The 16,482-nt window shown below is 38.7% G+C and overlaps 1 protein-coding gene across 1 annotated transcript in view; it reads right to left on the bottom strand.

Moving 5' to 3' along the window:
• Positions 1-44: 44 nt before the first annotated feature.
• Positions 45-16,482, bottom strand: part of PITPNM3 (PITPNM family member 3) — a 53,623-nt gene continuing 37,185 nt past the window's right edge. Inside the window, exons 10-20 of the mRNA XM_066201652.1 lie at positions 16,265-16,434; positions 14,582-14,752; positions 13,323-13,517; positions 12,412-12,560; positions 10,657-10,773; positions 9,901-10,017; positions 8,586-8,734; positions 7,452-7,601; positions 6,441-6,624; positions 5,937-6,065; positions 45-5,551 (exon numbers count right to left, since the gene is read on the bottom strand). Coding sequence (XP_066057749.1) covers positions 5,243-5,551; positions 5,937-6,065; positions 6,441-6,624; positions 7,452-7,601; positions 8,586-8,734; positions 9,901-10,017; positions 10,657-10,773; positions 12,412-12,560; positions 13,323-13,517; positions 14,582-14,752; positions 16,265-16,434 — 1,840 coding nt within the window. The 3' untranslated portion in view covers positions 45-5,242. The remainder of the gene's footprint in view (positions 5,552-5,936; positions 6,066-6,440; positions 6,625-7,451; positions 7,602-8,585; positions 8,735-9,900; positions 10,018-10,656; positions 10,774-12,411; positions 12,561-13,322; positions 13,518-14,581; positions 14,753-16,264; positions 16,435-16,482) is intronic.

Genomic DNA, 16,482 nt, shown 5'->3' with positions numbered 1-16,482 from the left:
TTATGCATAAGACTTGGGGTTCTGTGAGAGGATTGCCATTCTGGGCTGTACACCAGTCATCCAGGAATTACCCTACTTTTCAAACATGAATCATGTTTCAATGTTGCAATCTCTGGTATACCATCTCCCAGCATATCACAGTAAACCTGCCTCTCTCTTTTCCCCCTCCTAAGTTCTATACATCCATACAAATGACAAACTGTCAAATTTATCTTCCCCAACCCCCAAAATTCCATTCAATTTCAAGCATAGCTCATTGAGATTAATACAAGTAGAGGGTAAACTATATTAATCCCTGTTGGGCTTTACCTAAAATCAGTGAAAGAGCCAATATATGACTTCAATTCCAGAGTCCATGGCACAGGATTCTAGTTATTCCAGCCTTTATTTCTGCTAAAACAGATCTTTTCATCCAGAAAAATGTGTTACTACTTCCATTTTTATGGGGTTCTGAATTTAGGCTCATCTGTAGCAACGTAAAGTTACCTTGAGTGACTAAAAATCATGGAAGCCTTAATTACCTTGACAAACCCATAATTCCTGCTCAGGCTTTGAACAGAGACCATGAGGAATCATATTACTGATAAGGTAGGCTGGAAAGTTTTGTGTTTATAGGAATTCTATCCTGTACCAGCTCTAGATGAGGATGGAAGCGCCCTGCATGCCTGATGTGAACAATTCAATGCAAAGATCTTGAGTTCAGATGCCACGTGTCAATCTCTAATCAGAAAAATTATGACATTGTGGTGCATAATCCTCATCTCTCCATTATGAAGCCAAAGAGTTTACCAAAAAGATACCCATGCTCCAACCATCTAGTCCTATGACAATGTACTCACCTTTCTGCAGCCTAGATGGCAACAGGGAAAAAAAAACCTGGGGAAAATCCTACTTGTTCAGTAACAACTGTTGGACCTACAAATTTTAAAATGTAAAAATGCCCACTGGTTTCAGGTATTATTTTAAATGGTTATAAAAAATGCTTTTAGCAAATTTAAAACAGAAAATGATATAGAAAGAAGGGATTTTTTTTTTCCCTTTCTAAATTTATTCCATTAAGTACATGACGATACTATGGATCTAAGTATTGAGGATTTGTTAAATACGCACATTAGTAGTGTCCTGGCTAAAGAAAGACTGCAATGTATAAACAGGACAACTTGTTCACCAGCAATGGCAAACAAAATAGTGGGGCTTCTGGAAATAAGCCATTGTCCTGCATAGACAGGAGTTTGTAATTTTTTTTCTCTAGTTTAATGACAGCTCCATTTCTACATAACCAGTGAAAGTTTTAGCTGTTTGGAAGTGACTTCCCTAGGTGCTAGAGGAAAAAGTGAAGTAATCTGTATAAATTAAGACCAGTTTAATGTAAACAAAAAAAAATGACAGCTCTCATGAACCCCAATGAATAAAGATTACCAGTACTTTGTCATTTTTACACCTAACAGAGTTTTATGCTGAATAGATACAAACCATGCCACAAAACTAAACAGGAATACTTTGGTCAAGCAAAAATCTATTTCAAGAGTGCTAGTGTATGCAAACAAAAATGTTAATCGAAATAAGCAGATTTGGATTAACATCACTATTCAATTCTGCAATCTATACAATGGTATCTTGTTCCAACCCCACCTAGACAGTAAAACTGAAAAGACAGCCACCGTTGCTGTGTTTGAGTTGGTTTTTTTTCTTTTTTTTTTTTTAAATGTATATTGGTTACAAATTTGCTGTGAAGGCAGAACCAAAAAAGTGTCTTCCAATAGCTATACACACGTACACACAGACAAAACCAAAACACCACAGTTGTGAAGGTGTGTTTTCACAATATCTCAAATAACTCTACCACTGCTATTAATCACAGCCATTTTTTACAGTAATTCAAAATGGATCCATATCAACAGGACAAAGAAGTAAATGCTTCCAACTGTGACTTACTTGTACTGTAGCGTTAGTACCCACTGGACAAACAATTCTGTATTTTACAATTTCATTTATACTTCCTCCATTCAGCACATTAAAAGCATGTGCTTTTCTGTTACATATTGGAGGCACTAAACAACTCATGGTACTGAAACAACTGACGAGTCTAACATATGTTCTGTGGGCACACCTACCTGACTTCTCTGTCCCTTTTGCTTCCGTGTATGCTAAAACAGTTTTGTAGTCTGTATAATTTAAGTAAGTGCTGACTGCACAGAAACTACAGCAATGAGGACTTGCAATCAAGAATGAAATGACTCTAGGATCAAACTTACCCTCAGTGAATGGCCTGCCTAGGGAACTGATCTTCCACGAAAACACAAGTAGAACTTAAATCCAATTGCAAGCTGAATGCCCGTGAACGACTGGATGCAGTTTCATGTGGACAAAGTGTGTAACTAAAATGCCTGTATCACTGTTTTGCCAAAGTACACACCCTGGAGCGTGTGATCACAAGAGAAACCATTTTATCCATGAGCAATCAGCAGTACTGGAGTTATGCAAATGCCACATAAGCTCTCATAAATTGAATGAAAACAAAGGGAGAATATTTTCAGCTTGATTTTAATACCACGTGTAGAAACTTTGAAATTGTTACCAGACTAAATCATACATACACACACACACTTGTTTTACTGCTATTAGCTCCTAATACTCTTAAGGGAAGCCAGCACAGTGACTACTGTAAAGGTGACCCAGCTATTAATAGAAAACACAGAATCAGAGTCTTCATGACATGGAACCCTGTAAAATGACATTATTGTCTCCAAGAGTAAAAGACAGCCCTTTATAACCTAGATGATTTTTCTAACCTTGTACTCAGACAGTATTTCCTTCAATAGTCACAGAATTACACACAGATCCCTCTTTCGAAAGGAAGTAAACCTTTCTACTACAGCAATTTGAAACAAAAAAACAGGTTTTCAAGTCTCTTGGGGGATAGAGGTAGATGGCTAAAGCAACAGTAACTTTGAACAGGAATAGTGATTACAGTCAGGAGACACGCTATACAACACCCAATGCTTAAAATGAACTTTTTGATCAGTCAATATTTTAGACCACTCAGCAAACTTAAAATTTTCCTCGTAAGTTCCTCTCTCACAGGCCTTGGATTCCTGTGGCTATTTAAAACTAATGCAGGAGCGTGCTAACAGTAAATTCACTAGAAGGAGATGGAGGCTGGTGTACCCATGCAACCTCTTCCTAGTCCAAAGCAGAGAAAAAATGGACTATGTGATTAGAATTAATACATGCAGTGGGTTGAGACAGAACATGGAATAATTCCTCCAATTTCATGGGTTCAAGAACTATGATACGACTGGGAAAGCACTTGTAAATGTAAAGACTGTTTCAATGAAGTTTGCAAACGATCTTTCATTTAGCTTTTGTAGCAACAGAGCACAACACCGTAGCCCCTTGTAATGTATTTACCTGCTCCCAAAGAGTGTTTGCTACCAAACTTTTTACATCTTTCCTTAATTTTCAGCAGAGATTACCCCTTCCCTGAAAGGAAGCCTTAGGAAAGAAAAAAAAAAAAAAACAACTACTGATGTGCCAGAGATATTTCAGGAAGGTGGAAATAGGTAACTGACACTTACCAAGTAATGTCTGAAACTATTAATCAAAGATCTCCACTTATAAGTTATTTTGCTGCCTCATAAGGCAAAAGCTACACTCCTATGTCCTTCCAAAAGCCCACTGGAAACTTCAGCATTAACAGGAAGTATAGACTTACTTTACTTCTGCACTGTCTTAACAGTTTTCCATTGCATTTTTGTTTTACATGTTAATTTTCAAAATCATTAACCAACTTGGTGAAACTCCTTCTGATCTAGCAAAACCTGAAAGGGTGATGGTGAGGCACAACACCGTCTCCACCCCAATTCCCTGAAATAAAAAACAAACAACAAACCTGAAGAAGGAATGTCCTTTTGACTTCAAGCTTTCTCAGTGTTAATGGTATGTTTTTGACTTTAAAAAAAGAAAGGGTTTTTTGTGTGTACTTATAACTTCATTGCAGGTTTTAAAACGTGTCAGTTTAGTCATTAAAGTTCACTTGACGAATTTCCATGGAAGTATCTGCATGAAGAATCTGCAAACTGCCACTATGTTAAAGTAACTATAATGCTTTAGAAATATTACTATTTAGGGAAAACGTCACACATTTTACCTCTAGTAAGTCCATTGAGAGATCAGAGAGAAATTTAAATCAGTAGAAAAATGTCTATTTGGCACCTGTATTTTCGCATGTCCACTCTTTGAAGCTCAAATGCTGTAAGTCTGAGTGCTACAGATTGTCTTAATACAGCAGTTGCTGTGAAGCATGAGAAGGTAAACAATTGATCAGTTTACTTAATTTTTTCTGTTCCCTTCAATGTAAAGATTGTAGTTAGAATAATTTAAAAAATAATTGCTCTGAAGTTTGCAGATCCCTTAGTAAAATGGTTCCTTTTAACTTGCCCTCTCAGGATTTGACTCTCGGACTGAGGTCATCAGAGCCATCTTCTTTCGAGTAGTCCACACATTTTTGCACAGTCACTAAGTTCCACAAACAATGTGATCTTTGTACAGTTGCACACTACTTTGTTTACAACAACACTAACTGTGTTCAAACTGGCAGACACATTTATTTTTAACATGAGTTTTTGTTTGTGAAGTTCTCTCATTTATTTGTCCAGCACCTCACACAAACATGAGTGCCCGTGTTGGAGTCTGTTGACCAACAGTGTAGGCTGAAAGGAAACCTCGGGTTTAAGGCACCCAGAAAGCATCTTGCTGCACAAGTCCTAACCACCTGTTATAGTAGCTCCCACTGCTGCTTCCCTTTATCGCTTTTATTGAAAAGTGAAGTGGAAACAGACATGACTACTTAATGTTTAAAGTGTAAATCTCTGTAACCTACAGGACCTACCCCTTATAACTGTTTCGGGTGCAGCTAATAAGCTGATACCACAACCCGTCTGAGTAAAATCAGTATCTTTTCCTCTTATTGCACATGTTATATCTGTTCCAAAAAGTAACCTGTTGCTATTATGATAAACGTGACAGTTTTAGATTGTTTTAAACTTCCCCAATAAACATGATAAGAGGAAGAGACTGGGAGTGCCCCACTTGGTGTAAGAAGGCAGATTTCAGAACAGGGAAGACTCCAAGGTACAAATTCCTGTCTACTTCTCTTAGTTTGGAGCTGCCTAAATACTATCTTTGAGGCATGCCTAACAAGTTTAATGGGGTGAACCCAAGATCTACATTCCCCGTCCTCCTAGGGAATAGATTCAAATTTGTGAACTCCACCTCGAACCCAAGCAATGGAAGGCAAATGCCTGTCGTGATCTTTGTCTGATTCAGGCTGGCTCTGAGCACGCTCTGGCTTGGGGTTCAAAGAAGGCGGGTCAGGTTGCTGCACAGACATAGTCCTGCGGAGGTGGTTTCTCTTGCGCAAAAACTCAGGTTGCGAGTGGAGGCCAAAGCTGCCTTTTCTCAAGATCATCCGAGAGTTGTTCTTTTTGGGTCGTGAATGGAGACTGAACTCCAGCGAGGCCAAGTGGGCTGCATAACCTTCACTGAGGAACTGAAATAGGAAGGAAAGAAAGGGAGTAACAAATTACTGGTGCCTTGACCTATGAACGCTATGAGGAATTAAGTTTGGATCAGTGGCGTCCCAGTTAGACACCTACAGAATACTAACACTCCTTTCCCTTCACTGTTTTTTCAAGTCACGCGTTCCATTTTGTCATTCAAAAATATGCAATGCATGCACTCGTAGATACAACTTACAACCACTTGATTCTCTTTACTATTCAGCCTTCCAGAAAATGCCTCATTTGTAACCCAAACCTCCTTTCTTTGAAATACTGTTGCTGCTTTGTGTATGTGTGAGTTTGCAGATGCATTCACTTGCATGCATTTTCTTCTCTTCCCTAGGACTTCCTGATTGAATAGCAAGAGTTACTTACTTGGCACTGTGCCTGGTATTTCTTTGTGGATCGTCCAACTATGTAGATCTGGGATGGTGACAGAGCCAAGACACTGTACACAGAAATATCCTTCATGGAACCATATGCGGCACAGATTTTGATGTGGCACTGAAACAAACATTACTTCCAAAGTGAATGCAGTATTGAACACCATGCATCTACAAGGCTGGTGCTTGATTTGCAATAAAGCAGCACAAGAGTTCACTGTTAACAATTTCAACCTGTAAATCACAGAAAGCTAGATCGGTCTGCCTGCATGTGAGCAAGAACTACAGCTATGCACACAGGAAAGAACAAGCAGTTCATTTACTTATTTTTCATGACTGGATGTTTTTAGGGTTGTTTTATCCCTTGCTCTTTAAAAAGTGAGAAAAGAAATGAGAAATGGCAAAAAGACTTTGTGATGTTCAGAAAGAAAGGAGATCTCTACTGAATGGCATTCTCTGAAAAGAGGCTTTAAGGCTATAAATAGGTTTCTAGTACCTCTTGCATGAGATTCCGGAGAAAAATGGTCTTTTGTCGCAGTGGGTCATGAACAAGCCCATCTGAGAAGAAGATCATCCCTTGAGGGAAATTGTGTTGGGACAACCACGAAACCACACGCTGTTTTTGCATATCTGGACGGCCGGTGATATAGATAATCAGATATCCCAGGTCCTGCCAATGCCTGTCAGAAGAAGCAGTTAAATTACATGAGTGTAGAAAGAGAAATAACACTTACAGGTCAGGTCAGCATCTTTTCTCAGACCAGTTAGAAACCAGATGTTATCCTTCAACAAGTGGAAAGGAGCATGCCTAAGTCTCTGCTCCAACCAAGAAGCTATGTAATAATGTCTACACCTTGGGGGAGATGGAGGAAAACAAGAGACATTCTTATACAAAATATTATAAAAAATATGAGAGCTATTTAAAAATATACTTAGAATAAACCTCGCAACACATCAGGTATTGCTATTTTTGAAATCTTTAATGAGATTTCCTGACATTTCCGCTATAAGGAATGGAAACCCTTGAAAACTGACATTTCTACATTTCCATGCAAGTTCCAAAATGAGAACTGCCTTTTCCCATTTAGCGCAACATTAACAGACCTGCAAGAATGGATTAAAAGGCCTTCTAATTTTTCCTCCAAAAAAAATTCTTGCATTCCTGGCACCTGATATTTCTGAAGTATGAATATGTTCTTATTTGAAATTAGTGAAACACAAAATACACATGGAATCATTATTCATTCACTGCACACACTTCAAGATCATATTCCCAAGAAGCAACTTTTTATCTTTAGGCAACTTAAACCACAAATTTCAGTGTAATCCACAGCATTCTTATATTGTTCTGAAATTCAGGCAGATGCACTGTGCAAGAAAATAGAGAAATGTATCTGCAGCGGATCTTGGCCTTTAGAAAATCACTGTCTTTAGTATAACAACCCTTTTCCTTCCTACTGTGTTCAAGCAGAAAGTCAGAGATTTGAAGTGTTCAAACCTCATTTACCTGACAACATCAACGGCCCCTGCTCGGACTTTGGGGTCACTTCCCATAATTGAAACACTTGCTGCAAAGGAACCATCAATGCTGAACACAACACATTCCATTCCTCGGGGCAGTACAGTCAGGTAACTTGCAGCACTGCTCTGGTCCCCTCTGGAGAGTCAAAGCAATAAATTAATTTACAAAGCAAAATGTCAGAATATGTCTTCTGCACATTTTATTTAAGATTTGAAATTAGATCTACCTGGACCTACAGCTTTAAAAATCACTGTCAAATATGGCTTCTGATTTCAGTCTTACGTGGGACAGTTGAAACTTACACTTCTAGGAAATAGTCTTCCAAAGAGAAATTTGGAAACTGCTCTTAATAAGAAATCACATGCATACAAATAACTAAAAGAATTAGAAAAAAACCCCACAAACCAGCCTGAAGTACTCTAGCTACTACTCAAACTTTCTCCATAAGCTTAACAGCCGGTAACATGAGCATTAGCCATCCTCTATCCTTGCAAATTACAATGGGAATGCCAGTTGAAGAAAGCAAAAAACAAGAACAAAAGCAACAAACAACCAAAACAACCAACCAACCAAAAACAGACAACCAAAAAACAATGCAGTCATACACCACTCTTCTCGTGGAAAGATGTGAAAAACATTTCCTTACGATGTACTTCCCTAAGAGAATTGGATGTTAAAAAACTGATAAATGACAAGGAAATGCAAAGCTCTTCCCATTCCTCACGTTCCCTAAAACCTCTAATCTAAAGACCATGTTCATGTCTGGTGATGAAGATTCTTACAATATGTGCTCACAGCCTAAAGAACAGACAAGACAATTAATTTTGGTCCTCTTTGAAACTTACTCCTGCACACTAAAGCTTCATTTTTGAATATTATTTTATTTACGTACCAGTAACTCTCTTTTCTTGAATTGATTGCCTTTTTTATTAAACAGGGTAAACATTTTCTCCTCAAGTAGCACTACACAGGATTTGTAAGCTGACTTTGGACTTTGTTAACTGGGGGATAACAATACATTCTATTTCAGCTAAATTCACCTCCCAAGGCTTTTATGCAGTTTTGAAGTTCCTTCCTGATCACAACAACCCAGCTTTAGTTCCAGTTTGGAGTTATTACCTGACCACCATTTTGATGGGATACACACCAACTCTCAGTCTCTTCTGTTCAGGTATAATGTAGGATATTCGTCCACTGCTGTTGGATATCTCTGTGTCAAAATACACCCACCTACCCGAAGATGGCTCAGTCATTATGAAGATATCCACCTGCAAAACCAATGAAACTGTAGTCTAGTGTGATAATCAACAAAATACCCCCTATTTACGAGGCCTGCCAAGCCTAGATAATGTTATTATCTCCAACCACGGCAGGTAGTAAAAACTTACAAGGAAGTTTGAAGGAACTTCATGACTCAGTAAGAACTTCAAAGAGAGTCCTCTCAATAAGCAAATGCTTCCTGACATATAATACAAGAGTTTATTGCTTTCATAATTTATTGTCTTCATAATTTAAAGCCCTGATCTTAGCACTGCATGTGTCAAACATAGGTTTAGAGGTCAGAAATTTGGGAGGAACCCTAAATTAGGAAAAAAGACAATTTTATCTTGCATGGTTATATTACCTTTTCATACACTCAACCTACTAAATTTCATCTGGTTATTGAGATGCAATCTTTCTCAAATCATAACCTCGCCTACAATCAAAACACTTCAAATTTTCAAAAATTTCATCTACATTAAATATTTTATCAAAATTAACACAAAGGATATTAAGTACTTTGCTGGACCTGAAACAGGCCAAGTGAAGCCTCCAAGCTTCAGTTTTACCCTCAGCTCAGCAGCATTGCCCTCTTAATTTACACAGAAATCAGTGAATATGAAAAGACGTGTTCACTTGATGCTTGGCTTTATTAGCTGCAAGCCTGGCTTCTGCAGGCAGCTTTAGGAATGACGGTTTCAATTGTGTCACATTACTAGTTATTTCTAAAACTAATCCTTACTTGCCCACGTATAAGATACAGCAGCCACCTAGCCTCTAGAATGCCTATTCTTTTACCTAGTTGTTTTACCTGGATAGAATGATACATGATTTTCTTTTAGTGCTTTGTCAACTACTATCAAATTCTTTTTCCTTCTTCCTTGGGAAGTTAATTGTCTCCAGTAGGTGGTACAGCTGGATGGCAGGTTTAGAAACCACTGCACAGCACACTCACCACTAACCAAAGGAGATAGCTATAGTCAGGTGAGAGAGATCAGAGCTCAGAAAAAGATAAGCTATCAGAAAGGCCACTTTAGAGCATATTTTTGCTGAAGTAGTAGGGGGCTAGTGACACATTTCCCTCACTGTAAGGCTATCTCTGACATTGTACATGTGTACTACATTCAACAACTGTTTCTAGTAAAACTAAGAAAATTGATTACTTGGACTTCACCTTTTCACCTGTTAAAGCCACCATGTCCAGAGGTCCATACATAAAGCGCCCAACTAGTACCTGAGGACCATCTTCTGCTGCAATGACATCATTAGCTCGGTGATTAGCAGTCACATTCTGAAATAAGAGCAGAAGATGGGAAGGGTGCTGTTTGTTTTTGTCACGAGGCTGCTGCTTCTATTTTGGTATGAACAGGGACACAGAAGGACAGTCCTGGACAGTATGTCTGAGATACATCAAGTGCACTGCATTCCCACTTCAGCTGGAGCCTGATTTCCACTAACGGTGGGTTCCTGAATAGACTTTCTAGAGAGTGCTCACGACAACCAAATAAGAGAGAACATTTAAGGGATAGCCAATTCTTTTTCACTTCAAGTGGTGCCATAGAGCCACATCACTATGTGCAGGGCACATGGATTTTAACTGACTTAGCATCAAGAAGAAAGGAGGAAATATTTTTCCTTGGCCTATGGATTTGTCTAGCATAAAAGAACCCTCTTGGCATAATGGAAACTTAGGGCCTATCTGTTATTTAAGGAAAGAAATATACTTTCTCCCAACATGAAATGACAAACCAAGATGAAATTGCTCATATTCCCTAACCTCTAATCTGCCTGCCTCTGGATTAAGTTAGCAGTTTTCAGCTCTTCAGTGAAATTCAGTTATGTAAACTCTTACTCAGGAGATTAAACTCCATTTAAATTTCTGCCAAACCCACGTTCCATAGCTGCCATATAAATTCAGAGTTAAACTTACCCTCAGTTTGACATGTGTCCTTTTGCGTAGCCATTTTTCTCGTGGATTGGATGGACTTAGTGTTTCTGGATCCAGGTTGTCATTTTCCTTGAAATTTACATTTTCATACCTCATCACCTGAAATTATATTAATATTTTAATAGTGTGTGGCCTGGGGAGTCCTGGTACTTGGCAAAGAAAGAGAAATTACACTGCTGCCTCAGTTGAGTGTCACTGCAGAGCCAAAAGCACAATGGAAGTAGAGAGAGGTAAAGCCGTATGTTCACATTAACTGTACCGACAAAGAAACTGCTTTCACTCTGTTGGCCAACACTTAACCTCAAATACTTATTGAACACCTTCTTCATTCACAACACAGCCTGCACATTCCTCCAGAAAAAATGGTGAAACATTACGATGGTATTAAGTGATAGTCATGTTGCCTTGATTATGGTCTGCAAAGTCAGTAAAGCAGCTTCAAACCACAGAAGCATTTTTTAAAGTCCTTTATGTGGCAGATGTCAGACTCCTGACTTCATCTGTACTGATTTTCTACACATCTACTCAGAGAGAATGTTTCTTATCCCTTTTGGGTATTACTACTGCAGTAGGTGATAGGCAGGGACCCACAAGTACCCCCTGAAGTCCAATCTGTGAACATGCAGTAGCCTCTTATGTAATACACATTCTTACAGCCTAAATATCATACACTTACCAAGAAACTTGCACGTCCAACTCAGATTTCAGGACACAACCCACAGAATTCAGAATCTGGGTGTGGATGATGCCACATTTCAACTGAAACCAGAAGCCCTGTCTCACTGAAATCTGTGGGTTGTATCTGCAAACACAAATAGCTATTTTGAATGAGAAATAGATTAGCAAATTTTTCAAGTTGAACAGCTGGGTTTCTGTGCTGAAAGTTTACACTCTCAGTGCCCTTGCCAGAAGAGTGTTCTAGAATCATTTTAAAAGATGTCTTATATGAAGTCCCTTGAGTAAAATCATGCTGCAATCGGAGTCAGCAAAGCAGCTGGCTTGCAACAAATCACATTAATGTTGAGAAGTAAGCATGGTTTTTAACAAATTGGCATAAATTCTATTCACTAGAGGTAATGTGTGGGCAATGTATGCACCGCCAGGGCATTCAGGAGCCAACAGTCTTAATCTTAACCCCCAACAAAGGCAGAAGGTCCAGACTGCACTGGAGATAACCAGTCCTTTATGTAGTGCTGTAAGCTCACAAACTGCTTTACAGACATGCTCTAAATGCTTGAAAGATTTATTAAATTCTAAAAGCTGTAATGCATATACAAGGCTAGGAAAGTCTCCTGTAAAGGAGAGACTCAACTTTCTCACAGAAGCAGTACTTTCAAACTGGTTTACTATCAGATGTATGCTAGTAATTTGATACTTAATAGGGAGATATATAATTATGTAATGCTGGAGATAGCCTATTCCTTCAAACGTAGGACAAAATTAATTTATAATACAGGGTTAGACTAATCTGGGGCATGGGAGGGGTGAGGCATGCATAAAAGTGCAATATCACCAGTCACAAAGTCAGTAGTGTTAATGGTGGGCTCATCGTCCCCTTTACCTCTCCAAAAAATCCACATCTGTCTCTCCTACATGCACTTGTATGTGATTGCATCCACTGTTAGCCATCTAACTGACCTAAAGATTAAAAGACTGACCCTTGGAAAATGCAATTAACAATCACAAGGTTATCTGTTGCAGAGAGGAAAAAAAAAAAAAAAAAAAAAAATCAATTACCTGTCTTAAGATGAAGGCCACAACATCTGTTGATTCCCAGTAGCTGGCATGAAAGAGATGTGGCAGGGCCACCGTTGGAAAGGCCGTCAGCACATCTGGACAATACAAGGCATAATCTATTCGTTTTGTTCCCCACCACTTTGCAGTAACTACAAAAAATGAAACAAAATAGTATAACATTTCTATATCAATAAATTTCTTGCTGTCTTCATTTTTAAGCTAGATAATGGAATAAAGTCTTCTGCTTTCTTAATCTTGATATTTTCAGTCTGTTAAAGGCATCTATCATTCACAAAAGTACTGTTTTTGCTGACTGCATCATCACTTAACTGCCTGCCATTTAAACAGCTCTTCCGGGTCCAAGTTTTGGGAAGCAGAAATCACCTCAGCATGATCCCTACTGCTTTCTGGTCCACAGAAAATGTACAGTGACAGACTAGCACTTTTATGATCCTGTTAAAGGGTAAGAACTGCAAATGCCTCCCAAACAGTGAAGCAAACATTGAGACAGATAGATAGATACATAAAAATATACACACAGATATGACTATAGTCCACAGCAGGCCAATATAATGACTTATAGCACTTTGAATTATGAGTAACAAATCTTATCCACCTATACTGCTTCATGCCTGTAACACGGCAATAAACCCCTGTTACTATGAAACTGTTTATGAGTGGCACCTTAATATAAAACTGTGACTTCTTTTCTATTACTTTTATTTATCTATCTAATTACAAATAGAAAAGGATTATAATTTGTGTCATGTAAAATTGCAGAAGCTTGGGCTATTCTCATTCTTCCCAAATTCCAAGCAGATACCTTTTCATAATCAACTTTTTCACAGAAACAATGTGAAAGGAAAGGCTGCTGCCATATCCAATAGCACATGGCACCAGGCTTCACTCACTGTTGGTGAGGCATGCTGATGGCAAGCTTTCAGCTGACCCAGAGTTTTCACTGTTTGTGCTGCCCAAGCTCAACTTTCTTGTTTTCCCTTGCAGTTGATCAGATGTATTTGGAGATCCAGGACTCTCCTGAGAGAAAGGAATGTTCAAAGAGCTATTCTCAAGGAACAGACCGCTGTGATTGTGGAGTGCATCACCTGCAGGTTACAAAAATGAAAATAACATTAAAAAAAAAGATGCAGACCATCCTTTTTGAAAATAGGTTTTGAAAATGTGTGTATATCTTATTTGTTTCTTTATTCATCTATTTTTAAATACAGGGCTAATGAGCATTTTCCTGAATAATATCACATTTAATGCCCGTGGATGAAACTTCCTCCTTTGGAGTAAGAGCAGCATGACTATAAGGAGAAAGTACACACCCTACTGCCATGAACGTGCAATGGCAGCTGGGTGCTTTTGGCCAGGATCTTCCAAACTGGGTAGTGATCCTGGGATGCTATTTTACTTCACACTCAACCCTACTCATTTAAAAGGCATTTTATGAGAAGAACTACACAGCCCTGGGATTCTGTGATACTTTTCTGGTCCTCTTTCTGACATAAGCAAAATGTCCTTGCTTGCATAATGTGACAAGTCAAAGGTACTTCATGCCCATATGATTTTACCTTATTTTCTATAAAGTCAATAAAGCACAACTCCTTCTACTAGCACCTTGCTCATCCCCCCCTTCCTTCTTCTTCCCCAGAAATCAACCTACTTCTGTTCTTTTCTCCTGGATTCAAATCTTTATCACCAACATAACTATTGTTTAGTAACCCATCCAGGAGAAGAGCGATCAAGACTACTTATTGGTCTGATTTGTCCTAGTAGATATCTACAACAAACCAACCACAAGTGACCAAAAGAAACAACATGTGAAGATCTAGGCAAAGGTCAACTAACTGTAAAAATAAATTGTTTAAAACAATGGTCAAAGACATGGAATTTTCCAGGTGACACTTCTTACACTTCTAACTAGAACACTGGTATTGCTTTCCAACTCCTCTTTAACACAACTAGTATCACAAACCTCATGCATAAGAATAATGTTTTTATTAGTAATCTTCTTTGGTTCCACAGTTGCGAAGCGTGTCTGTGCTACTCAGTCCCAGACGGCTTGTTTTTAGCACATTGCTATTTCAAATTCTCTTGAGCTGTGTAAGGAGAGAACACTTAAGAGAACAACAGGCAATGAGAGTTATGAAAACAGGCACTGTACCTAACTGGTGAGATCTTCCATCCCCTAGTGGGTATCTCTGGTACCGTGGGACATTGAATGGAGGAAGAAGATGGAATCTTTTCTCCAACAATGGTTCAAGTCTGCAGGCAGAAGGGTCAGCAGAGTGAAAGAAGCTGTACACCTGACTGCAGGCTGGTCGGACCTGGCATACTTGAATAAGACAGAGAAAGAGACGTCAGTATTGCTGCTTTACAATTTTCAAGGGGTCTGTACAGAAACATATTTAATATGGTCTTCTGCAAACTCCAGATTAGCACACATCTGGCCAAAATTAACTGAATTGTTTCCTGTTTCATATGTAAAGAACACTTCACTACACAGGTGTTTACAGAGACATCACAATCTGAGATGCAGGCACATAGGAAATGTGAAGAGCAGCAGAAGAGAAACAAATGGAAGCAAGAAAGGAAAAAGAAGTTAAAAATCTTGTAAATACATTATTGAGCATTATAGCTGTGATGCTCAGCACTTCAAATATTTACCAGCAAAATGGTCTGATGGGCTTGTGACATCCAGAGGACTTAAACCTAGGGGACAGCAGAACCTTCCCTTATATTATAAAAACTGACTCTAACAAAACAAACAAATAAATATATCTGAATTTTACTCGTCACATTTTCAGGTAGCTTTCTACATTTCATTTCAGTAAAGAGGGCACCTGACTCTTCTCAACGAGTTTCCAACTGTCTAAATGATAGGTTTCAATTTATCTGTTTTCCTCTCAACTGTGTCACAATTATCACTTTAAAATGGGATTCTTTCATCATATGCACCTCTAAAGACTAATTATGCTTCAAGTAGACACTGCTCACCTTAGAATGTGTTTGAAATGCCCATCAGTTGAGCTGCTCTCAAAGCATACTCCTTTGCAGGATACCAGAGGAAGGATGGAAGTGAGAGCTAATTTGAAGAAAATAGTTTAAAATACTAGCAATTAACATGAAATTTTCCTGTCAAATTGTCTGGAGGGTAGCAGAGCAGAGACTGGGGAAAGGACTACTGGCTAGGAAAAAAAAAACCCCCTTGTAATTCTGCATTGTTGTCTCTTCCTCGTTATTGCAACAGATTTTCTCCCTCACCTGATAAATAAATGCATAATTTCCTATAAAGATACTGTGCTATCCAAAGCTCATACCATGCAAATAGACAAAGCATGTGATGAATAATGAAAGGTAAAGTAAACTTTTAACTGAAAAACCTAAAAAAATCCAGATGCTTTAGAAGCAAAACTAAAAAAAATCCTCTCTGTGTCTGATCACTGGGATCTGTTATTAGAGAGGAAGAACGGCTCACAAGCAGCACACCCGAGGGCCAAATCCACCTGTGAAGCCAGACATGAACAAGAGGTAATGCCGACCAAAGCAGAAATGTTATTTCTGGTATTGTTTTCAAGGACTGATCCTTGGTGAAGTGTGAGCTTCATGATGTATGACATGGAATAAATGATTAACAGCAGAACATAAGACGCACTTTTATAAATGAGCAGTGACATCCCTGGAACAATCATTATCACCTACCTACATTAACGTTCCCATGTCTTAAAGGAAGAAACTTACCTTACTCCCTGACTTTAACTAGGCTTTATTTACCTCCTTTTTGTGCGAGCCCCTTTGTTTACAAAGGTCTTACGCATCCTGTATTTTAACCCCAAGAAGAGCTTACCATCCAGACCAGGCAGAACAGTGCTCCTCATTGCCAGCACCAAACCAAGCGGTGATCCAAAAAGGAAGAAATCAGACACCTCAAATTCAAATCGGCCCAGATTTACTTCTGAGAGACTGGAATCCACAGGAGGAAGGTCTGCACTGTCTTTTAACACACTTGAGTGGATGCTGAACAAAGAAAATACTGAATCAAAAATAACGAAGAGGGCATTCAGA

This window comes from Chamaea fasciata, unplaced genomic scaffold (assembly GCF_029207755.1).
Source record: "Chamaea fasciata isolate MVZ Bird 193981 ecotype frontalis unplaced genomic scaffold, bChaFas1.0.hap1 SCAF_21, whole genome shotgun sequence".
NCBI classification, from domain to species: Eukaryota; Metazoa; Chordata; class Aves; order Passeriformes; family Sylviidae; genus Chamaea; species Chamaea fasciata.
The sequence above is the reverse complement of the archived record's forward strand: the minus strand, read 5'-3'. Positions and strand labels throughout refer to the sequence as shown.